Source organism: Callithrix jacchus, chromosome 12 (genome assembly GCF_049354715.1).
Source record: "Callithrix jacchus isolate 240 chromosome 12, calJac240_pri, whole genome shotgun sequence".
NCBI lineage: Eukaryota > Metazoa > Chordata > Mammalia > Primates > Cebidae > Callithrix > Callithrix jacchus.
In genome coordinates, this window is record NC_133513.1 from 103835996 (window position 1) to 103863847 (window position 27852).

The 27852-nt window shown below is 37.3% G+C and overlaps 3 protein-coding genes across 8 annotated transcripts in view; 2 read left to right on the plus strand and 1 right to left on the minus strand.

Annotated features, from left to right (window-relative positions):
- The window catches only part of PDCD4 (programmed cell death 4), a 28360-nt gene extending 20868 nt beyond the window's left edge, over nt 1-7492 (plus strand). For all 4 annotated transcript variants that reach the window (XM_078346488.1, XM_078346489.1, XM_009010272.4 and 1 more), the window contains 4 exons: nt 2270-2377; nt 2588-2698; nt 4088-4227; nt 6775-7492. In XM_078346488.1, the coding sequence (XP_078202614.1) occupies nt 2270-2377; nt 2588-2698; nt 4088-4227; nt 6775-6835 (420 nt within the window). In that variant the 3' untranslated portion in view covers nt 6836-7492. The remainder of the gene's footprint in view (nt 1-2269; nt 2378-2587; nt 2699-4087; nt 4228-6774) is intronic.
- On the minus strand, nt 7489-27817 carry BBIP1 (BBSome interacting protein 1). 2 transcript variants are annotated; one of them, XM_009010275.4, is made up of 4 exons: nt 27764-27817; nt 26747-26837; nt 10203-10277; nt 7489-9209 (listed from the first exon to the last, which is right to left on the minus strand). In XM_009010275.4, exons 2-4 carry the CDS (start codon nt 26781-26783, stop codon nt 9043-9045), a joined length of 279 nt encoding a protein of 92 aa, XP_009008523.1. In that variant the 5' UTR covers nt 26784-26837; nt 27764-27817; the 3' UTR covers nt 7489-9042. The 2 variants fall into 2 exon arrangements, with proteins under 2 accessions (XP_009008523.1, XP_054099286.1); XM_054243311.2 differs by lacking the exon at nt 27764-27817 and adding an exon at nt 27488-27579.
- Nucleotides 27403-27852, plus strand: part of SHOC2 (SHOC2 leucine rich repeat scaffold protein) — an 86735-nt gene continuing 86285 nt past the window's right edge. For both annotated transcript variants that reach the window (XM_078346486.1, XM_009010273.5), the window contains exon 1: nt 27403-27640. The gene's annotated coding sequence lies outside the window, so the exon portion shown is untranslated. The remainder of the gene's footprint in view (nt 27641-27852) is intronic.

Consider the following 27852-nt stretch of genomic DNA (forward strand, 5'->3'; position numbering starts at 1 on the left):
ACAGAAAATCTGAGTTAATATACAACATTTTTTAGCTCCCCAAAACTGAAAGCAAACTATTAACTAAAAAATGAATTCAGAAAGGTTGCAGGATACAAGATCAGTACACAAAATTCAATTCTATATACAGTAGGAATGAATGATCTGAAATGAAATTATTGCATTTACAATAGCATAAAAAATAAAATACTTAGGAATAAATTTAACAAGACAAATGCAAGTCTTGTACACTGAAAACTGCAAAACATTGTTGAAAGATCTTAAGACTTAAATGAATAGAGTGATATCCCATGGTTATGATTAGAAGACTTAATATTGTTAAGATGGTAATACTCTCCAAAATTAGTATTTTTGGAAACTGACAACCTGTTTTATGGTGTGTGAATTCTCTCTCAAAACAAACTGACAAGATGAAGATGGAAATAAAACTACCAGTATATGGGTTTGAGGTTGACATTATTTGGACATTCACTTATGGAAGAATTGGATCAAAGGAGACTTTTAGAAATGTCTAAATGTATTTGTAATTTATCATTCTCAGAGAAGTGCATGGAATTTGATGGGAGATATTTTTAATACTTTTAAAGTTATGTAACAAATGTTAAAACTAAGTAATGTAACTTGAATAACAAGTACAGTCATGTGCCACATAATGATGTTTTGGTCAGTGATGGACTGGACTGCATGGGATGGTGGTGGTCCCATAAGTTTAAAAATGGAGCTGGAAAATTCCTATCACTGAGTGATATGGAGGCAGTTGTATGTTGTAGCACAATTACTTTATTTTTTCATAAACTTAGTGGAGCCTAAGTATACAGTGATTATAAAGTCTATAGTAGTGTATGGGTAATGTCTTAGGCCTTTACATTCACTAACCACTCATTCATTGAATCACCCAGAGTAACTTCCGTCCTGACAATGCTATTCATGTCCAGTGTTTAATACAGGTGTATCATTTAAAAAAATCATTTATACTGTATTTTTACTGTACTTTTTCTATGTTTAGATACACAAATACCATTGTGTTCCAATTGCCTATATTATTCAATATAGTGACCTGCTCTACAGATATGTAGCCTAGGAGCAGTAGGCTATACCATATGAATCTATTAGATTATTATTACAATCTATTAGAGTATTACCATCTTGACAATATTAAGTCTTCTAATCATAACCATGGGATATCACTCTATTTATTTAGGCCTTAAGATCATTCAACAATGTTTTTGTGAGTATACTCACAAAATAGGATAACATTGGTATGTAGTAGGCTATCCTATCTAGGTTTTTGTGAGTATACTCTTATGATGTTTGCACCATGACAGAATTATCTAACACACTTTTCAGAATGTATCCCTATTAAACAAAATGTATCCCTTTATTAATTTGTAATTATAAAGTTAAAATATTCAAATGCTATGCTTTAAATATTTACATGTAAATATTACATCCTAAAGCATGAGCATGACAGCAATTAAATTTTACTTTACCTTTTATGAAAATACATTGTAGAAGTTGGAAGCAGAGGATACTTAAATAGGATTTTTTAAAAATTCAGTCAGCCAACATTCAACATTCAGCCAAGTAGATATGTGCCCACTAGATAAAAAGGTGATTTTAACAAATAGCATATAGGGAGAAATATTCCTAGTTGAAGTTCTTGTGCTGGAAAACTCCCACTTTTTTGAGATGTTCAAGTTTGAGCAGGAAAATCAAGACTTGTCTCTTTAGCTACAGCTGGAAATGGAATTATTGAGCATTTTAGATAATGAGTTTCAATTCTCAGTTGTAGAGAAGAGAGACTATATGGAAATCTTTGCCCTGTCTAGTAATGCCCCATTATCATTTCTCAGTTTTTGGCTCAGCGCACTATTAAGAGCATATTGATCGAAGTGAAATATTTTAAGCCACTTTATTGAAACTTTGTTAGTGCCCTCTAGTGGTATTTAAAAATCCTTTATTTTTAATAGGGCACACTAAATAAAGCATTTTGGTCACAACCCAGGATGCATGCATTATAAACCTACTTGTAGATTCAGACACACTGAAGCATCGCATTTGAATCATAATTATGAACCATTTAAAAATTGGAGATTTATTTTTTAATTATGAAAAATTCTGTTAATAGTACCATGTCCAGTCTGTGTATTATTAGCTGTTTGTTACCTACTATTTCATTATATTGGGATGAGAGCAGATAATCCTGTAGGCAAGCACACTTTTTTAAAAGTTAGGAATTCTAACACATCTCAACTTTTAAATCTAATAGATTGATATGCTGCTGAAAGAATATTTACTCTCTGGAGATATATCTGAAGCTGAACATTGCCTTAAGGAACTGGAAGTACCTCATTTTCACCATGAGCTTGTATATGAAGTAAGATTACCTTGCCATATCTAAAAGAATTAAGTATTTCATGTTGTACCACAGTGATTTATGCTTTTTTAAATAATATACATCTTTTTAATGTCAAAGGAGGAATTGGTTTTTAAATTTTTATGATTACAAAAGGCATCTGGTACATTTTAGGAGCAGTTTTGTCTATGAATAACCAAAAATTCACTCATTCGTTCATTCAATTTTTAGGCTATTATAATGGTTTTAGAGTCAACTGGAGAAAGTACATTTAAGATGATTTTGGATTTATTAAAGTCCCTTTGGATGTCTTCTACCATTACTGTAGACCAAATGAAAAGAGTAAGTATAACATTATTTTTGAATAATTTTTAGGATTATGCTTTCAATATATGATTGAATAAAGATTATTAATTGTCAATGAAATTTTCTTTAGGTATATTTAGTGTTATTATGCCTATATGTTTTGTGTTTTCTTAATAGTAATGTTTGAGGTTTGAATCTTTTGCAACCATTTCTTGGAAATTAACACTGCAGTGGGTTTTCTACCTACTTTAACAAATGTGATTATGTACTCTACCTCAAAGGTTCAGTTTCTAAGATGTGACAAGTTCTATTTTATATCTAGAGAGAAACATGAACTTTTAACACATTATAAAGTACTTTTTTCCTATTTAAAATTTTATGTATTGTTGTTTAAATGTTGGTCAGGTTTTTACTTTTTTTGCCTTGTATTTTTTTTAAAGATACTAAATGTATATAGAGAAGTAGATGGCAAAGGAGTTTGCTCAGTATCTGATGTCTGCCTGCAGCTCTTTTGAGAGAACAGTATTTAACATTTTTTTCGCTATGTAACCAATTTTACTTATTATATTTTTAATTTTAGATATCAGAGGGGTATATGTGCAGGTTTGTTAGATGGGTATATTGTGTGATGCTGAGGTTTGGGCTTCTAATTAATGATCCTGTCCCTCAGGTAGCAAACATAGTACCTGATAGGTAGTTTTCAACTCTTGTCCTCTTTCCCTGTCCCCGCTTTTGAAATTCCCAATGTTTATTGCTTCCATCTTCATGTCTCTGTGTACCCAGTGTTTAGCTCCCACTTATAAGTGAGAACATGCATTACTTGGTTTTATGTTTATGATAATTTTCTTAGGGTAATGGCCTGCAGCTGCATTCACGTTGCTGCACAGTACATGATTTCATTCTTTTTTATGGCTGGGTAGCATTCCATGGGCGTATATGTACCACATTTTGTCTAATCTGCCATTGATGGGCACTTGAGTTGACTCCATGTCTTTGCTCTTGTGAATAGTACCCAATAAATATACAAATGTAGGTGTCATTCTGGTAGAATGATTTCTTTTCCTTTGGGTATACACCCAGTAATGGGATTGTTGGGTTGAATGGCAATTCTGTCTTGAGTTCTTTGAGAAATCTCCGAACCATTTTCTACAGGGGCTGCATTCCCACCAACAGTGTATAAGCCTTCTGTTTTCTCTACAACTTGCCAATGTCTGTTATTTCCTGACTTTAATAAAGAGAACAGTTTTAAAGTAAAATAGTGTAACAAATCTACTACTTTCTGTGCTTCTCGGGATTCAAATCTGGCTTCAGTTTAACCATATGAACATTTGGCCTTAAATGTAGATTGATGACATAGTGATGGGTTGTGTTTTATGACACGTATTATATGGGCTAACAGTTCTTTGTGTAATTTCATTGTTGTAGGGTTATGAGAGAATTTACAATGAAATTCCGGACATTAATCTGGATGTCCCACATTCATACTCTGTACTGGAGCGGTTTGTAGAAGAATGTTTTCAAGTTGGAATAATTTCCAAACAACTCAGAGATCTTTGTCCTTCAAGGTACTTTATTTAAATACTACTTTCTCAATATTAAATAGTGGATGAGGTCTTTGGGAAGGTTAAGGGCTAAGATAGTTTATCATTCCAGCTCTTTAAGAAAAATATCTTCCCTTAAGTTACTGAAGAGCGTGACTCGTGTTTGTTTTGAGTTCATGGAAAAACAAGGGCGAAGCTTGTTTTAGCCCCCTTGTAAATCTGTACAGGACTGCCTCATGAAGTCCCAGTTCATTTGAAGGAAACTAATTTTGTGGAGCAGTTCCTTTGTTACAAGTAGTTTCAGTGTTATTTTAGAGTAGGTATTATCAGTAATAAGATGAGAAAATTGAGGCTTAGGAAGGTATAATGTACTTTTTCTGAGGTCACATGGCTAGTATGTGGTAAAAGCCAAGTATGAATCCAGGACTTTTCTGGCTTTAAAGATCTAGGCTGTTATCTGTACTGTATGTGGCTTCCTTGACTTCTTTACAGGTTGGAGAATTGAGGCTAATTGGATGTTCTCACTGGAAAGTGGGTCTATGTGTGGATGTTCTCACTGCAAAGTGTGTGGGTGTGTGGGGATGTTCTCACTGGAAAGTGTATGTGTGGGTGTATGTGGGGATGTTCTCACTGGAAAGTGTATATGTGGGTGTATGTGGGGATGTTCTCACTGGAAAGTGGGTGTGTGGTTGTGTGTGGGGATGTTCTCACTGGAAAGTGTATGTGTGGGTGTATGTGGGGATGTTCTCACTGGAAAGTGGGTGTGTGGTTGTGTGTGGGGATGTTCTCACTGGAAAGTGTATGTGTGGGTGTATGTGGGGATGTTCTCACTGGAAAGTGTATGTGTGGGTGTATGTGGGGATGTTCTCACTGGAAAGTGGGTGTGTGGTTGTGTGTGGGGATGTTCTCACTGGAAAGTGTATGTGTGGGTGTATGTGGGGATGTTCTCACTGGAAAGTGTATATGTGGGTGTATGTGGGGATGTTCTCACTGGAAAGTGGGTGTGTGGTTGTGTGTGGGGATGTTCTCACTGGAAAGTGTATGTGTGGGTGTATGTGGGGATGTTCTCACTGGAAAGTGGGTGTGTGGGTGTGTGTGGGGATGTTCTCACTGGAAAGTGTATATGTGGGTGTATGTGGGGATGTTCTCACTGGAAAGTGGGTGTGTGGTTGTGTGTGGGGATGTTCTCACTGGAAAGTGTATATGTGGGTGTATGTGGGGATGTTCTCACTGGAAAGTGTATGTGTGGGTGTATGTGGGGATGTTCTCACTGGAAAGTGTATGTGTGGGTGTATGTGGGGATGTTCTCACTGGAAAGTGTATATGTGGGTGTATGTGGGGATGTTCTCACTGGAAAGTGTATGTGTGGGTGTATGTGGGGATGTTCTCACTGGAAAGTGTATGTGTGGGTGTATGTGGGGATGTTCTCACTGGAAAGTGTATGTGTGGGTGTATGTGGGGATGTTCTCACTGGAAAGTGGGTGTGTGGTTGTGTGTGGGGATGTTCTCACTGGAAAGTGTATATGTGGGTGTATGTGGGGATGTTCTCACTGGAAAGTGTATGTGTGGGTGTATGTGGGGATGTTCTCACTGGAAAGTGTATGTGTGGGTGTATGTGGGGATGTTCTCACTGGAAAGTGTATGTGTGGGTGTATGTGGGGATGTTCTCACTGGAAAGTGGGTGTGTGGTTGTGTGTGGGGATGTTCTCACTGGAAAGTGTGTGGCCAGTACCCTGGCATTGGCCTTTTGAAAGTTTTTCAGCCTCTGTTTCAAAGTCTGTGTGGCTTTATTCTCAAGGGTCACATGAGGAGATAACTAAACTTTCTGTTTATACATACCATACTGCTTTGACTTTTGTCCTTTATCTTTTAGCCTATTTGGGTGAGGTGCATATTTGTGTGTGGTTTTGCATGCTTGTGCATACTGGCCTGCAGTCAGAGAGTAAGGGCTAATGTTGCCCAAGTTCTATTTCCCACTTACTGTTTTAGGCCACTGTCCAGCTGTTCCTTCTGGGCTGTTGCTACTACATGTAGCTGGAGTGTGGGCTTATATATTATAGAGCAGGGCTTCTAAATGGAGCATAGGCTATAATTCTGATTTGTTTTTCCCACATTCAAGTTACCGTTTTTCTATAGCTGATACAAGATTTTTTTAAATTGTCAAACATGGATATTTTGATAGATTCCACAGCTCCAGTTTGCATAATTCTGAATTATGTTAGTGTTTCCTATTTGGCTCACTGTTAAGTTTACAGATAATAATAATGTAGAAATAAATATTAAACTTCTAAATAAAATAAAATGTTTGCTTTAGTTTGACATCAACTTTTTAAATGTGATTATTTGGATAGTGCTAAAAAAAACAAACTCAGATTTGACATTGATGTTTTTATGCTTTTATAGAGTAGGGAATCCTTTCCAAAGGAATTAGAGGTATGCTGATTTTTTTTTTTAAAGGAAAACCCTTTAAAAGCTAATATGTAACCAAAAAATACCAAGTTTTAAATTTTTTTATTGACTATAGTTAGAAATTGTATCTGTTTTCATGGGTTTTTTTTTTCTTCATTACAGGGGCAGAAAGCGTTTTGTAAGCGAAGGAGATGGAGGTCGTCTTAAACCAGAGAGCTACTGAATATAAGAACTCTTGCAGTCTTAGATATTATAAAAATATATATCTGAATTGTAAGAGTTGTTAGCACAAGTTTTTTTTTTTTTGGCACTTGTTTTGGGTACAAGGCATTTCTGACATTTTATAAACCTACATTTAAGGGGAATTTTTAAAGGTAATGTTTTTTCTTTCTTTTTTTTTTTTTTGAGGGGCAAAGGAGGGACAGAAAAGAAACCTCTCCTTAAGTGGAATATTCTAATAAGCTACCTTTTGTTAAGTGCCATGTTTATGACCTAATCATTCCAAGTTTTGCATTGATGTCTGACTGCCACTCCTTTCTTTCAAGGACAGTGTTTTTTGTAGTAAAATCACTGGTTTATACAAAGCTTTATTTAGGGGGTAAAGTTAAGCTGCTAAAACCCCATGTTGGCTGCTGCTGTTGAAATACTGTGCTTTGGAAGTTAAAAAAAAAAAGAAAGTTATTTGTCTTAAAGAATTAAAAAAAAATTAGTCGTGAGACTTATTCATCTTTCTAGGGAACATACTGATTGGTCTTAAAAGACTACACAGTGAAGTAAATGGTGGCTGGAACATCTATTTTTCTACAAAACTGGAAAAATGAACCTGGTTCTAGAAGAATGTACACCAAAATAAAAGATGTGAAGCAGTGTTGATTCTTTATTGGGAGTACATTTATTTTAGATCTTTTAAACTTTAATTTCACACAGCAAATTTTAAATCTCATAAGGAAGCATATTTGAACTTAGTGAATTTAATCTTAGTGTTCCTTGAAAACTTTTTTTTCCTACAAACTTTTAAATCAAAAGTACAATAGTAAATTAAGAATACGCTCAGGAAAGAAATGCAGTATCACTTTCTTCCACTCTTACCTGATCTAGAGCTTAAATAAGTTTTAGAAATATGTAATACCTTCCATCATTCCATTCCTAAATTCTGTTACCAAATAATGGCTAGTGTTAAAAAAAGTTATTCTCCAAAGACTGAAAGCTTGACATTTACCCAATGTCTGAGAAAATATGACCTACCGATTAATAACAAAAGAATGATCATACTTTGAAACCACTTTTTTGTTGAGACAGAGTTTCGCTTGTTACCCAGGCTGGAGTGCAATGGCGTGATCTCGGCTCGCCGCAACCTCCGCCTCCTGGGGTCAGGCAATTCTCCTGCCTCAGCCTCCCAAGTAGCTGGGATTACAGGCACACGCCACCAGGCCCAGCTAATTTTTCTTATATATTTAGTAGAGACGGGGTTTCACCATGTTGACCTGGATGGTTTCGATCTCTTGACCTTGTGATCCACCCGCCTCGGCCTCCCAAAGTGCTGGCATTACAGGCTTGAGCCACCGCGCCCGGCCTCAACCACTTTTACATAGCCTAATAACTCAGCAAGCCCTCAAGGTGTATGCTAAACTGCCAAATATTGAATGCAGCAAACCGACAATTATATTCAGAATTTATGTGGGTACTATTAGGAGTATACCGATTGCAAGTTTAGATACAGTCTGTTAGAATTAAAACCAAGTTTAATGTTCATATTTACCTCATATTACCTAGGCTTATAATACAGTTAACATTTTTAGGTTTTTAATTGACACCTGGATGATAAACACCATTATGTAATTCTCAAGTCCTTAACATTAATGTAATTAAAAGCTTAGCTGATTACAGAGTAGGGGAGGGTTTCTTCAAAATGAGATTTAATACAGTTTTATCATTACTGGTAGGATCTGGTCACACATGACAGTATTAAATGTGACATGGCACCTAAAATTGGTTAAAAAAATTTTTTTAATTGATTTGTTTAATTCAATAATGTAAAAGCCCAACAAACACTTTATGCAACACTGGAATATATCTTCCAATTCAGATTTTAATAAATGTGTAAAGATCTATTAGTCCCTTGTGCCCAAGAATGTTATCTATAAGAGATAGCAACAGGAATGGTGAACAAATAATACACAGTTCTAAAAACATGAGTAAAAAACCCCATAAAATTTGGTTCATAGTAACTATGTTCAATACAAACCAGAGTGTTTACACTCACAATACAAATTTCATCAATCTTAGGTATATTTGTATTTATATGAATACTATCAATTTTATTGATAATATTAACAAATACTACTTTCAGCACACAGAAGCATATGATTTTCTAGTTACTGTTAAACAGTAGGTAAGACAGGTTGTTCCCTAAAGTGCTTCAGTTACCGTTCAGTGGGTTATTTGCCGTTGATTCTTTTCTGCCATTTCTTGTTGGCGAATTGTATCCTGTGCTGCTTGATGCATTTTCTCTAGTTTTTCCAGAGTCAGAGATTTTAAAGGTAAAAGTTTGGGTTTACACAGCACCATTGTGGTTATATCTTCCACAAACAATGGCCCTAAGTTTAATAAGAAATAAGAATTAAGAAAAGTAACCCAGTGGTTTGGTAGTTGGATTTGCAGCTAGAATGAAGGTCTAAAAAATTAATACGTTGTCACTGAAAAACTCTTGTACCTAAACTGAGTTTTGCTGTGGGACCAGAAAGATCATAGTCACCCTATAGGCAGCATTTCTTACTACTGGGGTGTTTCTGAGGAAAATAAGTTTTGAACTTTCTACCCAAGAATTTATGTTATCATAAGACAAAACTTTGTGTCAGAAGTTTTATTTTAAAATAAGATTGGGCAGGATATATATATGTAGTGCAAAAACTATAGCAAAGTATGGTATTTAACATACATATTCAAATGCCTGTTTAAACCTTCAGCTTTTCTGTCACTTAAGGTTTCTCTTTCTCCACTTTCAGACCTTATTAACATTATAGTAAATTCCATTATATCCTTCATTGAATTTCATATTGAGCCGGGCATGGTAGCTCATACCTGTAATCCCAGCACTTTGGGATCTCAAAGGGGTTGGATTGTTTGAGCCTAGGGGTTCGAGACAGCCTTGGCAACACAGTGAGATCCAGTCTCTACAAAAACAAAACTAGCCAGGCACAGTAGCACATGTCTGTTGTACTAGCAAATCGGTAGGCCAGGACATGAGCCCAGCAGTTCAAGGCTGCAGTGAGCTATGATTATGCCGACTGTATCCAAGCCTAGGTGACCGAGTGAAAACATGTTCTCTTAAAAAAAAATTCATATTGTAGTTAGCAATTTTAGGTATAAGTAACAATGCTTCATTTGTTATCCTTTTACTGGAAAGAAAAAAGTGAGGATCCCTCCTTTATAATATACTGATGAGAAAAGCATATACTAAGAGTAAACAGTAAATGAGACAATATGGAACACAACAGCTGCAGATGTTTAGCTATTAAGCCTGCTATGTGACACTGCCTATCACTTGGTTAGTCTCTGTAATAATGATCTCAATATTTGTGATGTACTACCTTGTTTTGGAAGAACTTCCCGGAACACTGGCTTCACTTCTGCCATGTTGGAGTTGTTGGATACAGTGTTTTCCCCTTGAATGAGAAATCAGTGTTATTCAAGTATAAACTCCCAAAGCAGATTGCCTGAGACATTTCCATTGTAGTTTAAGCAGTAAAATCCAAATTCCTATAGAAAGTGAACCACCCTTGCATAATATTGCCATTAATTTCCTGTGACCTTGGGATAGTTTGTATAAGCATCTTGTCAACTTTCATTAATCAGCTATGTTAACTACAAGGCTGGCGGGTGTTCTAATTTATTTTTCTCTCATAGTGAAAACTTGGTAGAGCTTTGGTTTTTAAGGCAAAGATGATTAATATCATCTGAGGAAAAGGTATGTGTGTGTAGCCAGCGTGGTTCATTGATAGCATTTCTCCTGAATGGTGGGTGACAAAAAAAACATGACCACCAGTTGAGAGGGTGAGGCAGGTAGTTACGAAAAGGAGGAAGTGGCAGGCAAACATTTCCTAAGATTCTTACTTCTTTCAACAAACAGCTAACAGCTGGATTCTACTTTGTGCCTAACACAAAGCATCCTATGGATCAGTTACTGGCTACACAGCTGCAATTTGTAACAAAGTAATGCAATAGGTGAAATTGGCTACTGAAGAATGGAAATATGGTGTGCTTTCAGCTTGCTATTTTCCTCTAATACTGAGATTCTATATGCTAAAGGACCAGCAAATACTTAACCAGGAGTATTTGTTATGAACATCCCAGCAAACATACCGTTTTTGCTAGTGATATTTGCTTCAAGTATTACAGCCAAGATTCTGCTATGCTGTATGCTCAAGGTGTTCTGGACTAAACTGTAGAATGATCCCTTTCCAAACACAGATGCTTTTCTAGACAGTCCCACCCACTCAGTGATTCACCTTGCTGATGCAACCTTAGCATGCCTCTTTCACAACATCACCCCCACAGATTTATTATTTATAAAGTGGTGATGCTGGCTTGGTGCCTACCTTTAACAACCCCTGCAAATTAATTACAATCAAGTGAAGCTGCTTCTGGTCTTTGTTATTCCCACTCCACTACTTTGACATTCCTAATAAAAGCTTTCTCCTCTGTATCCAAGTCTCTTCATCTCTCTTGCTCAGATTTTTATTCTGGAATGTCCAAGTTCCTGAAAACCTCTATCTGCTTTCCAGAACTTTATCATCAAGTGTCACCCCTATAGTGTTCTAGCAAGAAGGTGAAATAAGTAATGGACCAGGAATAAAGCAACTCACCACTTAAATAGAATATGAAGTAAATACAATGTGCAATTTCCTTAGACTGCACAGCTTCTCCTACCATATTCTTTCCTTTTTAGGTCTGCCAGTGGTACCTAGTGATCACTGCTTTTCTTTTTTCCAGGTTAGGATGAAGGCTAACAACACTACAGACCTGATTAGCCTTGAGTTGAGCTATCAAAAACACCACCTAGCCTCTCCATTAAAGACATCACAGTGAAAATATTACGATCAAATTTCCTTATTTGAAGCAAATCTGACATGGTATGCCACTGAAAGAGAGGACATTATAGATGTTGATAAATGTGAAGGGAATACATAGCAGCTAAGGATTTTTGTATGTATCACCAAAATGCTAAAGTGGTAGGTGAACAACTTTTAGCATAAGTAACTCCAGCTACTCTGAATTCAGTCACTATTCTTTGTTTTCTCTTAGTCTGATAACCTCTTTCACATCCAAAATCTGGCCTGACAAAAACAATGAAACTTGGTGCTCTACCAAACCTCAGTTCTGTTTGACTAAGCTGCCATTGTTACTGGAAAGGGTGTGGAGCCAAAGGGCTGGTAGGAGTGGGTTGCGCCTAGTGGGGGGGGGGGGAGATCAGTGCCAGTCACTCACCTGGGTAGAATCTCTGTTTTAATAGGGTTGGTTCTTGTTTCTAGGCCCCCTTAGGCATTGGCAGGAAAGAAACAGGAAGGGAAGGGCTAAAATAAGCAAGGTGGTGGTTGGATGGCCAGCACTGGCTGAGCTATACTTTCTTGATAATCAGCTGCCCTGGGAGTCCAGAGTAGGAAGAGTTCAGTCATGTGTTTCTTAATGATGGGATATGTTCTCAGAAATGTATCATTAGGTGGTTCTGTCATGGTGCAAACATCCTAAGAGTGTACTTACACAAACCTAAATGGTATAGCCTAATATAAACGTAGGCTATATGGTAGAGTCTACTGGGCCTAGGCTATAAAGATGTCCATGTTACCTTACTGATACAGCAGGCAATTGTAACACAATGGTATTTGTGTATCTTAACACAGAAAAAGTAAAGTGTTCTGCCACAACATCACAAGTGTTACAACACTATGACATCACTAGGCAACGGAATTTTTCAGGTTTATCATAATCTTATAGAATCACTGTTGCATATGTAGTCTACTATTGACTGCATGTTGCTATACAGTGCACGACAGTATTTCCTTCTCCCACATGGCCTGCTAATAGCCAGACATGGGTGATTTGCTTAGAGTAACGTGCTCTAAGGAGTTGTCGCTGCTTTTAAGAGAACTTTTTTGGCCGGGCGCGGTGGCTCAAGCCTGTAATCCCAGCACTTTGGGAGGCCGAGGCGGGTGGATCACGAGGTCAACAGATCGAGACCATCCTGGTCAACATGGTGAAACCCCATCTCTACTAAAAATTACAAAAAATTAGCTGGGCACGGTGGCGCGTGCCTGTAATCCCAGCTACTCAGGAGGCTGAGGCAGGAGAATTGCCTGAACCCAGGAGGCGGAGGTTGCAGTGAGCCGAGATCGCGCCATTGCACTCCAGCCTGGGTAACAAGAGCGAAACTCTGTCTCAAAAAAAAAAAAGAGAGAGAACTTTTTTGTCAGGTGAGATGTATTTAAACCAGGGACAGATGGACCAAAGGAGAAACATAACAGCTGTGGTTGAAATTCATGTGTATTCTACAACTGCCATGGCCATTTAATTCAATAAATATGTGAGTTTTTTACCATGTGCCTGGCATTGTTCATAATAAACAGGATAAAACCCCAAACCTTTGCCTTTTTGGAGCCTACAGTCTGGAGTAAGAACAGAGAAACAACAGCATGCCAGAAGGTAGTAAGAACTATAGAAAATAGCATAAAGGGGATTAAGGAATGCTGGAGGTGGGGGTGGTATTTCAATTTTAAGAGGAAAATCATGATGACCTCATTAAGAAGGTGACATTTAAGCAAAGACTGCTTTTGTGTCTGTGAATGCACGTGTAATGTCTTTTGAAACTGCAAAAAGTCAAAAGGCTGATAGTTTCCACAGGTAGGGATGGGAAATTAGCACTGTTGTTAAGCTTTTTTAGAGGGATATTTTGCAGTACTGTATCTACTAAAACTAAATATGCACATTTTCTTTGACTCAGTAATTGGCTCTAAAGAAACAACAGCACAAATGTATAAAAATAAAAGAATATTCATTAAAGCATTGCATTGAATGGCAAAATGTTCAGCAATAGATGAAGCTTAATGTTCACCAACAGGTCAAAGGTTAAATAAATCATGGAAAATTCACACAATGAAATACTATGCCAAATTTAAAAATGATGCAGCTCGCCAAGGTATACTTTAAGAGAAAACATTAAGTTACAGAAGTAAAATGAAATTATTCTTACATTAATAGAACCAAACTTAAAATGTTCACAGTGTCAATTCATCATTTTTTTGAAGCCCTTGTTCTAGATAAATGGAAAATAATCTGCTGCTTCTTTTTCTTATGTAGTTTCTAGTTTGTAATTTTTCCCAGAGATAATAGTTTTTTGATGGATAGTGCATTTCAAAATCATGACAAGGTACACAAACCTGTTGTTGCTATTTGAGCTAAAATTAAGGCAGAAAAACTTGAAAGAGAACCAAATCTTTGTCATGAAATATTTTAGTATGCTTTAGGAATGAGAGTTAAAAGACATGTCTAGGGAAGATAATTGCCTCCAAATCAATCATACACATTTGGCAAGTTAAAAACCCCTGGTGTGATTTAGTTGAATAACCAAATTACATAACGGGTGTGAGACCAGACTCGATCACTGAAGTGTACTTCTGAACTTTAAGAATATATCGTCAGTGGTCCTCAAATTTTCTACTTGTATACACCCAAAGATATTTTGGAAAACTAGGTATCATTTCATACATTTCTAAATTGATGTTTAAATTTTTTTATCATAAATTTAAATTATAAAGGATGTACTTTCTGGCATATTTAAAAATAACATCTCAGTCTTTAAAAAACATATCCAATATAATCTATACATAATAGCAATTTGATAGCTACCATCATCCATTAATAAAAATAGCTCATTTTTAAGTTAGAAATTTTATATCATCTTTTTTTTTTCCTGGACCTCTATTTCCCACCCACTTTATTCTAATATTTTCATATTTTCATCCCTGATATTTTAATGATCTTCCTAGCATACTTCTTTGCTATAAAAATGTTTATAAATTTAAACTTTAAAATATTTTGGATTCAGTTATTACAATTGGTATGAAATTGGTCAAAAGGAATTATACACTGATAAAGTAATTGTTGAACATAAAAAATAAAGTGATTGGCCATGTATCTGTCAATAAGGATATAGCTTTATTTTCTCAATTAGTTCATGTTTATACATGGCTGAAAACGTACTTACTGCTACAATTCTATTCTTTTACTTTTGTTTTTTGAGAGAGTCTTGTTCTGTTGCCCACGCTGGAGTGTAGTTTCATGATCTCAGCTCACTGCAACTTCTACATCCTGGGTTCAAGTGATTCTCATGCCTCAGACTCCTGAGTAGGTGGGATTACAGGTGTGTGCCACCATGCCTGGTTAATTTTTGTATCTTCAGTCAAGATGAGGTTTCACCATGTTGGCCAAGCTGGTCTCAAACTTCTGACCTCAAGTGATCCACCCACCTCGGCCTCCCAAAAGCTGGGGTTACAGGCGTGAGTCACTGTGCCTAGCCCTATTTTTCATTTTTATAGATGTAAACACTGAGGTAAGAATGGGACATTTTTTTTTCAATCTTTGAACTTAAGTTTTATGCTAACAATCATGTAGTGCCTATCATCAAAAAATAATTTTAAATGACCAGCAGACTACTCAATTAGGTATTCCTTCAGTATTGTTGAAAGCTGAGAACAGTCTCTTGACTTGCAAAAGCACTACTTACTTAATAATTAGTAAAGCCCTTAGTCTTTCTTACTAGAGTTATCAATGTTTCCTTGTCTCTGTGTTTATCTCCTAAGAGATGTTTACTCCCTGGAGCATTATATGTCATGGTAAAATTCTACCTGGGTTAGAGAGATGCCTTCCTTCATACATTCTTAGAAAAATAATTGTGGGCCTGGTGCGGTGGCTTGCATCTGAATTCCAGCACTTTGGGAGGCCAAAGTGGGATGACTGCATGAGTTCAGGAGCTCATCTCTACAAAAAATTAAGAAAGACCTCATCTTTACAAAAAATTAAAAAAAATTAGCCGGGCATGTTGGCATTTGCCTGTTAGTCTCAGCTACTCAGGAGGGTGAGGTGAGGGTCCTGCTTGAGCCTGAGTTTGAGGTTGCAGTGAGATATGATCATGCCACTGCACTTCAGCTTAGGTGACAGAGTGAGAGAGCCTGTCTCAAGAAATAAAGAAAATGGTGAATGGGGACACAGGAAATGAGATGAAGCATGATGGTTTATCCACGGATCCATTTTCTCGGGAATGCATTATCAGCAGACACTACATATAAAAGTTTAGGATCTGAAAATTGATTGTTTTTAATCTCGCTTGCTTATATACCCCTCTGACTGTCTTCAGGCATCAAGGATATTCAAATGCTGGTAAAAAGACTGATGATCAATACAATAACCATGTTTGTTGTTCTTTGAAATGTTAATGGACTTTCTGGGAAGATTCCATAGTTATTAAATTTGAGAAGCCCTGGGAAGGAAAAAAAATTAAACTTTCTTTTTAACAGCAAGACTGCTTAGAAACTTTAATATGCTCAAGTATGTGATAAATTTCAAACAGGAAAACTGAGTATATATTGTTTCCTAAAGTTATGTGATTCTGGAATTCTTTAAAAGTACAATTATTGGACCAGTATTGCCTAGAACACACTTTGTATTCCTAGGGCAATGTCACTTTCAATATGGCATATATAGTAAGATGCTATATATTAAGCAAATTTAAGGAAAATAAGAGTATTTACAAATAACTAATTTTGAAATCAGTAAAAGCTATTATTTCTTCTGAATGTAACATTTATTTAAAATCAAGTGAACAATGACTTTCTTCTCTATTAGGTGAAAAGCTTAGACCATCCTGGAGAAAGCTGTCTTTTTATAAAGGAATTATTTAAGTACAAAAAGATAAAATCTTGCAAAAGAGTTGCAGACTTGGCAAAAAAAGACTTTGTCATTTTTTTTCCTATCACAAAGATATTCTGATGTGGGGGCTTCTAGTGACACAAGTACAGTATTTTGTGCCAAAATGTTAACTAATGGTTATTTATGGGCTTTATTTCTACTTTCTATTACATGAACATCCATGACTAAGAAAAGGTTAAGAACAAAATTGAAGTATTCAAATGGCACGTCATCTTACATTGAAATTAATTCAGCGTCAGACTTATTAAGGCATAGTCTCCAGGCTTGAGGATCTTGAAGTATGGGGGTGGAGGGAGAACGAATTGGCACATAAGCAAAGAACCATAATGCAATGTAAGTTCTATACTTAGAATTATTTGTAAAAATGCCATGGGAACACAAATAGGGAGCAATTGTGTCAGTTACAGATGATGGGGGAGGAACTTTAGGTGCAGGTAACAACCGTTTGTGCAGAGGCATGAAGATGGGCAACAAAACATATGTGCATTATGGGGGAGGCCAGGAAGGCTATATATACAAAAAAAAAAAAAAAAAAAAGTCGAGAGCACCTGTCTGGAAACAAACCCAAACCAAACTGCAATCAAATTGATTTTGAAGGAAATAAGGAACCACTGAAATATTTTAAGAATGAGAATGACCTGAACAGAACTAAATGTATTCAGGAGGACAATTACAGGGCTATTCAAATAGTTTAGATGCAGGTGAAAAATGGGTGCTTCAATTTAGCAACTAGCAGCACTGTGAAATCATAAAGCTAGGGAAAGACAGGAGTTCAATTTTGTAATCTAATAATTAAGATATGCTTCTGAGACTTTCAGAATAAATGTCCAATAGGCAAAGGGAAGTATATGAAGCAGTAATTTAAGTAAAAGCCATGATGAGGTGGTGGTTAACTCAGGCCAGCAAAACATTCCATAGATTTTCCATTAATCAGGCAAGCAACTTCATAGAAACAAAAGGAATCAACAACAGGACACTTCAAACTGTAAATACTAAGATTTATATAATTTTGTCATGAAAAGGTTGGCTTTTATGTCATCTCTCGAACGTAAATGTTGTGGACTTGCATGAGACCTACAAGTCAAAGTCTTAGTGAAAGACAGAATTCTGTCTTCCCTGCACACGTTACATATTTGGAAAAAGAGCCTAGCTCCCAGTTCTTTCTTCAAGAAATTATAAATCTCTAAAGTGGCCAGAAATTATGAGTTGATAGGTCAAAATTAATGATGCACCTTGTATTCTATTTGGAAATAAACACTGGATAGTAAAGACAAGAGTGATAAAAACACTAGAATGTTGTTTTAGGTGACAACAAAGGCACTGCTTTTTCAGAGTAGATAACTAACGAATGTAACATAAAAAGAATTTGGAATCATAAAGTGCCTGACTATGAACATATTTTTTTTCTTTGAACAAACACACTAAATGTCTATAATGTACCAGCCATGGCTAAATGAGGGAGACAGAGTGGATAAGAACCATTCCTTTCTTTGGTAGAGGTGAGGTAGAGAAAGAGACACACACAAATAGATAATTATAATAGAATACAATGTACTTTAATGAAGCATGCCTCTTGTGCCTTGAGAAATGAAAACCGGCCTGGTGCGGTGGCTCAAGCCTGTAATCCCAGCACTTCGGGAGGCCGAGGTGGGTGGATCACAAGGTCAAGAGATCAAGACCATCCTGGTCAACATGGTGAAACCCTGTCTCTACTAAAAATACAAAAAATTAGCTGGGCATGGTGGCATGTGCCTGTAATCCCAGCTACTCAGGAGGCTGAGGCAGGAGAATTGCCTGAACCCAGGAGGCGGAGGTTGCGGTGAGCCAAGATTGCACCATTGCACTCCAGCCTGGGTAACAAGTGAAACTCCGTCTCAAAAAAAAAAAAAAAAAAAAAGAAATGAAAAACTTGGCCCAGGAGAGGGGACAATGGGTGGTCTCTGAAGAAGAATTATTAAACATGACATTGGAGTTAGTCCCAGAAAGTTGAATGGGGGTTTACCAGGCAGAGAAGGAGATGCATAGCAAGGGGCAGATGTTCTAGACAAAGAGAACAATACGTTCAAATGAAGACACATTAAAAAAAGTGTTCTGCTGGAGGACATGGCTAGAGGGTAGTGTGTGGACAGTGTGCACCAGGTATTGTGGTGGGACTGACCAAGTAGAGACCAGTTCATATTCAGTCTGCAACACTGAATTTAGACTTCATATCCTATAGTCAAGAGGGAGCTAATTGGATGGCTCTAAGTAGTTATGTGACATGATTCCTGTTTTGGAAACACATATTCTAGACAAAATAAAGGAAAAATGAGAAGAGACACTAGAGAAAAGGAGATTGGTAGGAAGCTCTAATTGTTTAGGTAAGATGATGAAAGTATGAACCCAAAGCAGAGATAACAGACACTAAGAGGAGAAGATATAAGAGGTGATTTAGGGTACAAGAAGTTGAGATTCAAACATCCCCCACCTTCCCACCCCCAACCACCTGTAGGTGATAAGGAAATGATCACAGATCACTGAAGTGAGCTAACACTGATTGTGGATATACACGTATTAATTAATACTGGAAATACACAGGAGGAGAAGGGTGAGAAGGAAGAGTAAAGACCATAAGTTAGGTTTAGATTCACAGAGTGTGCAAGTCTAAGAGGAAAGGAAAATGGACTGGAGGCCCAGAGTCAACTGTACAGTAGTATAAGCTACAAAGGTGGATATAATCACTCAAGAAAGATATGGCAAGATGGTGGGTGGTGGAGTGGTGGTAAAAAGAAGAGTATAGTGTGGTTGAAAGCAGCAGCTGAAGTAGATTAGTCACTTAGACAAGTTACTTAATTTTCTAAGCCTCAGTCTTAATTGCAAGATAAAGCTTACAATGGCATCAACTTGGGATGGCTGGCGTGTTAAAGATATAATTCATATAAAGGCATAAGACCAATCCCTGGCATAAGAGTTCTTCAATGAATGTCAGCAATTCTTACCATAGTGTACCATTATAATGTTGGCATAAAACCAGATTTTCAGAAAAAATAAGTTTATTAACATGTATTAGTTACAGAGGCTTATTACTAAAAAAGCATGATAAAAAACCTATAACAAGCAAAAAAATTTTAGAATTCTTCACCTCTTCTCTCAATACCCATACTCTAAGAGTTATATTAAAGGCAGAATAGTTTAAATATCAAAACATTTACCTTAGCTTCTTTCCTTTAGTTAGCTTTGTGGCTCTTAAATTTTAGTTTGCTTAAGAGTAACAATAGCAACATAGTGTTTAGCATGAAGTAACGCATGTATTTCAACTATGTAGACATTTTAAGGAATTTTCTGCAGTAATTTTGAAAATAACATTTATCACCATAAATGGTGATTTTAGAATTGAACTACCAATATTGAGAGATGCATCGGGAGGTGGATGTGTATATGTGTAATTATAAATTGGGTACACATATGTATATGATGAAATTTAACAGACTAAAACAAGGTTTAAGAAAAGTTACCTTGCCCAACATCATATAGTCAGTAAGTGAAGAAACAAATTTTGAACTCGGGTCTGCCTTACTCAAAAGCAAGGTCTCTTTTCAGTTTTCTCTATGCTGAAGGATTGACAGGGAGGTCCCAAGTAGGTTTAGTATGGTGCTTCACTGAAGGACTATCAACGACATTTAAGAAGACATTGGAGAGATAAAAATAGACTATGGTGTGCAGAAGTCAACAAAGGCTGAAGTAACATACAATCTTCAATTTCTACTGAAATGGGAAATTTTGAAGCTACTAACAACCTTTGCAAAGGAGGGTGAAAATAAAATACAAGACAAACAAATCTCAGGAATGAGGTAGATGAAATAACAAGTGCAGCATATTGACTAAAGCACAACATTTCTTCCTCTTTGATTTGGGAACTGTGTCACATCGGACCAACAAATGGCTCTAACCAACATGTAGTTTTTCTTTTTTTAAAAATTTCTTCTTAATTTGAGGATTTAGCATTCCAGTTGCATGTTTGATGCCATTCTGAAATAAATCTCTTAGGAAGAAAAACTGCTTTTTGACTAGATTTTGTTTATAGCATTCAATATTATTTAAACACTATCACGGAAACTTTCAAATCTCAAGCTTAAAATGCAACACTTTAAAAGCTTACAAATTTGGCATTTTTAAATTCTCTTCATCATGATATATTACGACTCATATGAGAAAAATATTGATCTTGGGTTAAACAGCTGAACAGAGCAATTAGCTTTAGACTGTACCTATTTTCATCTAGCCATCTGGAAAATGTAAGCTGTGGTCACACAGGGGACAGACAGAGAAGTAGACTAAATTACTAAAATTCAAACTCATAATGTATACATATGGATCAGAAACATCAACATGAAAACATATTGAGGATGCCAATGTCAAGTCTTCATTTCTAAAAATGTTCAGGATGGGATTCGGATGTTTTTAAAACTGTCCTCCCCACACTAAGTCTCCTTAATCTAATATCTGATCTTTGCTGGGAGCCCCAAGGAGCCATTCCATGGGTCTATGTGTTTTCTTCCATAACATGTGCCTACTACTCCTAACCTGTCACTGTATCTTCCTTGTAATTCCTTTCCCCCTCTATTAATGTATCTAAACTTATCAGCTGATATTAATTGTACAAGACCCAGTTTTAAAGTTTGAAATAGAATGCTCGAGCATATCTTAGGATTCCAGGTGTTTTAAATAAACTATGACAGTAAAAATCCAATGTGTGACTTAAATAAAACAGAAGCTTACACTAGAGTCTGCCATTTTTTCTAATCAATCCATTTCACCTTTATATTTTATAAGAAGTACAGGGTTGCTCTCTGGTGCTAACTAGTTGTACTCCATTTCACATTTATGCTTTATTTTTTTGAGATGGAGTCTCGCTCTGTCACCCAGACTGGAGTACAATAGTGTGATCTTGGCTCACTGCAACCTCCACCTAGCAGATTTAAGTGATTCTCCTGCCTCAGCCTCCCAAGTAGCTGAGATTACAGGCAAGCACCACCACGCCTGGTTACTTTTTTAGTAGAGATGGGGTTTCACCAGGTTGGTCAGGCTGGTCTCGAACTCCTGACCTTGTGATCCGCCTGCCTCGGCATCCCAAAGAGCTGCGATTATAGGCGTGAATCACTGCACCCGGCCCACATTTATACTTTAAATGGGGTACATGGTTCTACTCTGGCCACACCACTAACAGTGTGACCTTGAATATTTTCTTAGCCAATCAGAGGCTTGGTTTTCTCATACAAAATATGTTTATTATCTGTACTGGGTTATAAGGTTTAAGTGATAAGTAGATGTAAAAGTCTTTAGAAATACAGTATGACATTTATTATTCCAGGAAAAGTTACCTGGAATAATTTTCATATTGCTATAATAAAGACTTGTCCTAGATTACCATAAGGTATCTTCTGTCTCTAAAAATCTTTGAATCTTCATAAATATCATGGTACCTATAAAACAGCATGATCTATTTAAAGGTGCTTTTCTTTAAAAACCTGTTTAACTTACTTTTGAAGCAGGATGTGCTGCCAAATTGTGTTCTTAAATGTTTTAAAAAGTATGATAATAGAGCAAACCTATTTCATAAAAGAACTCTTAATTGAGAAAATGTGAACAAACTTTTAAAAGGGCAGCAAAGGGTAAAACCTTTAAAATTGTATCCAAGGGAACAGAAGCTCATTGTATATAAGAATCTATGTTGAATGTCTAATGGAGATGACAGGTGACTGGCTGCTGAACCCTGACCAATGCACTTGATGTATGGCAAAAAGAAAACACTTCTGAAGCATTTTGAGATTCTCAACAAAAACACCACTCATGTTTTCATGTTAAGAAACAACATGTCATAAACTGGTAACCCTTGATCCTATCTACTTAAATATTTTTTGGTTTACAGATACTTAAAAAGTATTTAGCCAACGTTTAAAAATCAGGACATTTTACACAAAATCCAAACTTTAGCTCTATTTCACAAATCTGGCAACATCAAGCCCACGTTTCAACACGGCAAAATTTGGCTAGGGCTGGGAAGTGATGCTTAACTTAGGTAAGCATATGCTCTGGAATTCTCCAGTCCTTTCTACTGCTTACCTTACTTGCCTAATCATTGTAGGCATTTGACTTTGCAACTACAGTAAAACACAGAGCCACTGTGAACATAGGTCAAGCTGTCTAATTTTATCATTAATGGGCACTGGGATGCAAAAATAGAATCTCTGGAAACTGAAGTAGTAGTCAGGAGCAATCATGACCATGGACTGTAAAGGATACTGTATGTAAAGAGTATTTCTTTTGTGAATATTTATTAAGTTAGCTCCTTTATACTAAATTCAACCTGCCTAGTGTTGGTTGTGAGAATGGGAGAATAATAAAATTTTTATCTTTTGTCTTATCCAAGACTTGTGGTTAACTGATATATGAATTTTCAAAAACATACTAGATTTCGGAATGTAAATATGAGAAAAAGGTGAAAAAGGGAGCCCAGAAAGAATGCGTTTTTCAGCAAACATAAAGTAGTAATGCTCACTCTTACTCAAGCAACTGCCCACATGCTAGCAGAATGCTTAATATGGATTGATAATGTTTATCTGGAGATGCCAAGTAACATCATATGTCATATGTTGGAGACTACAGTAGATTCTATTCTGCTTTGCTATCTGGCATCTGCTGGTAGAAAAATGTTGCAATGTGTTCAATTTAGCTAATTAATTCAAGCTCATGTGAATAAAATGTGTGGTGTCTAGCTTCTGAAATGTGCCTGGGCCTAAGAATGGGAATTGTTCTTGGGTGAACCTGGATGATGCCACTGGCTCAGAGATAATCCAGCAGCAGACACTATTATTAAGTTAGTAATGATACATCCTACTTATGCAAAATGTCTTTTTCTAATAAGCTTTCTTATTTCAAAATTCAGTACTAGGCGGTGGTCCTAAAAATGCTGGCTATTAACCTTTTTTAAAAAAGTATTTGCTCAGCTCCTGAAATATTTAGTTAGCTATTTCAACAATATGCAAGGAAAGCGAAAAGTTGCTTGATACTTTATATAGTGCCTCTCAAAGCCCAGTCCCCAGATCATCTGCATCAAAACTCCCTGTACAATTATTAAAAATACAGATTTTTCTGGAGTTCTCCAGAAATTAGAATTGTTAAATCAAAATGCTTTTTTTTTCTTATTTATTTTTTTGAGACAGGGTCTTGCTCTGTTGCTCAGGCTAGAGTGTAGTCATGTGATCATTGCTCACCACAGCCTTGACCTTCTGGGCTCAAGTAATCCTCCTCCCTCAGCCTCTCAAGTAGCTGGGACTACAGGCACACACTACACTGCTCGGCTAATATGTTGTATTTTTTGAGACAGGGTTTTGCCATATTGCCCAGGCTGGTCTCAAACTCCTGGGCTCAAGTGATCCGCCCACCTCAGCCCCCCCAAGTGTTAGGATTATAGGCATGAGTCACGGCAGCTGGACCCTAACTTTTAATTAAGTTTCCTATGTTAAACTTGGAGAACTACTGTCTGAAGATTCATTCCTTTACTCGCTAAATATTCGATGTCAATATTTGGACTGCTTTAGAAGTTATTAACCACCATACACTGACTGTATTCCATGTGCTATAAACCAAGGTATGGCACTGTATACATATTTGAATGAATTCTGTACAACAATCCTTAGCAGTTTTAAGACTCCATTTAAAATAAAAATTATTTATGTTCTTTTTTGAGACATGGTCTTGCTCTGTTGCCCAGGCTGGAGTACAGTACTGCGATCTTGGCTCACTGAAACCTCTGCCTTCCAGACTCAAGCGATTCTGGTGCCTCAGACTTTCGAGTAGCTGGGACTACAGATGTACACCACCACATCAGGCTAATTTTTGCGTTTTTGGTACAGACAGCGTTTTGCCAGGTTGGCCAGGCTGGTCTCAAACTCCAGACTTCAAGTGATCCACCTGCCTTGGCCTCTTGAAGTGCTAGGATTATAGGTGTGAGTCACCATGCCTGGCCAAGACCCCATTTAATAAATAGACTGAAGGGCTGTGGAAGATCATCCAGCTATTGAATAGTCTTATTCCTGAAACTCAGGTCTGATGTTAAAACCTGTGATCTTAATTGGTATATTATTTTGCCTTACTTAAATCTAGAGTATTCTCACACAAGCACATTTTCTTGTACACAAAGGAAGCAACTAACGGGATGCATTACGTATTTTCAATATGATGGCTAAAAACATTCTATACCAATCTAAGAGATTTGCCCTCCCAGAGCATTTTCTTTTGCTCCCTGAATGTGCATTTTTTTCCTTTCACTTATCTTTCATGATCAAATATAAGTCTAGGCTAGGAGGAGTCTATGAGGTTGGCAGTCTTGAGAGTTTTCCTCTTGTGATTATGAAGTAAATTCCACAAACACTCCTCTATCCATTGGGCAGGGAATGTATCTCATGTACTAAGTGTTAAGTATAATCTTGATTTTGCAATTTTTAATAGACTCTACTTAATGCTACCAAAAAGCTATCGCAAAAACACCAGGACCAATTAAGACTTGCAAGAGAATTTCAGGGAGAAAAATAACATTGCCTAAATTGGAATGTAACCAGATGGCCAACAGTTGCCTTGGTATTTGCTTTGATAACATCAAGATTCATCCGTATTTGAATTACAGGGCCTACACATCTTTCAACAACGTCTGCAGGGTGCCAGGAGTTGAAACTCATGAAACTATGCTGACATCAGTACACTTTACTGCAGAAATACATTGCATCAGCTCCAAGAATAGGCAAAGTAGCAGCAACACTTTTTTAAAGGTAGTTACTCTGTGTTGCCGACCCAAGTCATTAACACATACTCTACACACACAGGATTAAATGCTACTCACTACTTTGTAGGACACCAGAGGTGGGTAAGTGTGCAGAGAACGGTGATGAATTTAACCAGCAACTCACAGCAAAGGTGCATATAGTTGCCTTTCAGAAGGCTTAGTCATGACTGGAAAAGTATGAATACTGTGACATATCCTCTCAAAAAAAAAAAAAATGTTCCACTTAACCCTCTAGACTAACTTCTCGTTTACAAGAAAATGGGGGCCCATTTCCAAAAAGACTAATGGCTTGAACTCTTCAAAATGCCAATGTCACGGGGGTGGGTGGGGGGATGACGGGGGCCCTCTACTAGATTAAAGCTAAAGAATTACAATACCCACATACAATATATAAATTTTGACTGGATCTTGATTTTTATTTTTTGCAGAACTGTGAAGGAGAAGGTATAAAATATACTCCTGGGTAAGAGGAAAATCTGCACTTAGGCTAGATTTTAAACATTACAAAACAGCTGTAATAATGATATTGTGTTTTGCTGGAGAACTTCACAATTCTTAGAAATTCATGCTGGAAATCTTAACGGTGTCTGCCTAACAACAGGTGTCTGCAACTTTTTTCCAAATAGTTCAATGACAATGAAAAAGCGAGGAGGAATGAAAAATATATGGCAAAATGTTAACTGCTGCATATAGAAGAAGGATACATGAATTCTTTAATTCTTTCAGCTTTTAAATATATCAACACTTTCAATTATAAAACATTGGGGAAAAATCATGTCAGAAAAGACTTAATGGGGAAATGCAGGAAAAGGTTGAGTAGCAGGGGCTCTGCTGAATTTCTGATAAATTGAAGGTCTCTTAAACTCAGCTGGAAGTGTCTTGGGCATCCAAGAGATGCCCAATATATTCAAACTTTCAGAAAGTGTTTACCAAAATAACATTATGTGCAGGGTGAAAATGACAGGAAGACGAATCTGATACAAACCATTCCATCTAGGTGCAGACATGGCACTGAAGCTAAAAACATAAGCAACTATTATATAAAATACTGATTGTCCTAAAAGATGTACAAAAAAATGCTAGATAAATTCAGAGGAAATTACTTCCTGCTGGGGAAAATCTGGAAACACATCCCCACAGATAACAAATAACAGAATCAGATAGAGAATCACAAAAGGAGAGTGCCTACAATCGATTTCAGTAATTAACCGCAAAGAAACAAGCGAGTTCATCTTGGCTGGAGTGTGAATACTAATGAAGTAGAAATCAAGTAGAGAAGGTAGGTTTGCATCCTTATTGTTGACTGGCTGGATAGGAACAATTTTCATTTACCTGAAAGTTCTGGTCTTTTTGCTGCAGCTTTAAGCATCCAACCCGGTATTACCAAGATGACAGAGTTCTTGACTCAAGCATACAGAAGAAACTACAAGATAATGTATGATTAACTTTGTAAAGGGCCATACAAAAGCAATACAGTAGTTTTAAATATTCACCATGTTGTTTAATAAACTGTAGACCTGTAGGATTAGGATAGTATATCCTCCACCCAGAACCGCAGTCAAAGCTAACAAAGGAGAGACGCGGAAAGCGGGGAAAATCAGAACGGGAAGGCAAGTGGCAGGGGAAAAAGACTGAGGTCTTGCCCTGGTGATAGGGGCTCATCTTTTTCTTTCACAGCTGAGAGTGTAAAATGATTTCCTCAAGTTCCCGAATTCTCTTCCCTCCAAAGGCCTGGGAGCGAAAGTACTTAATAGGAACTTGCGGAGGCGTGGTCAGGAGCTCCATTTTGCAGGAGTTAGGAGCTCCGCCCCGAGGTCCGCGCCCATTCCCCGCTGGGGCCCTCCCGGCCCGGCTGGCTCTGGCTAGGCTAGCGCGGCGGGTAAAGTGGCCTCACCCCGCTGAGAGCCTCAGTGGGGCGGAGGCGGGGCGGGCCTGGCCGCCGCCAGGCCAGCCCGGAAAGAAAACCACCTTCCAACGGAAGCGGCTCTGAGTCCCGCTCGCCATTTCAGCGCTCCGTCCCACAGCAACTGTCCGGCCCGGGCCTGCCCCACTGGTGGGGGCCGAGGGACTCACCTCACTTCGCAACTAAGGTCAGGCATGGGCATTCCCTGGGGCACGGGCGGCGAGGCTATTCACACCCTTCCGCCATGACCCTATTCGGAAGTGCCAAATACAACTTCCGGGCAGGAGAGGGATTTTCGGAGCTCTAAACGGTTGTCCATCTAGGTAAGTGACCAGAAGTATCTGTAAAATAAGGGCCAGGAAACCGGACCTGTAGTCCAGAGTATGAATTAACTTGTCTAATATGGGATTCCTGGTCACCCACGGCACCTCTTTGGGCTTACTTACTGATGCATCCTTTCCCAGACGTCTCAGCTGTTGCCCAGGGTAACGGTGAAAGGGGCGAAGGAAAAAAAAAAATCTACGTCACCCTGGAA

Bases quoted from the DNA above. Each gene is read 5' to 3' on its own strand.
- BBIP1 (XM_009010275.4), bottom strand. From the start codon at position 26,783: ATGCTTAAAGCTGCAGCAAAAAGACCAGAACTTTCAG. The intron at 10,278-26,746 runs GTAAATGAAAAT...TTCTCATTCAAG, and splicing joins AAAAAGACCAGAACTTTCAG to GGGAAAACACTGTATCCAAC. The intron at 9,210-10,202 runs GTAGTACATCAC...TATTAAACTTAG, and splicing joins GGAAGTTCTTCCAAAACAAG to GGCCATTGTTTGTGGAAGAT.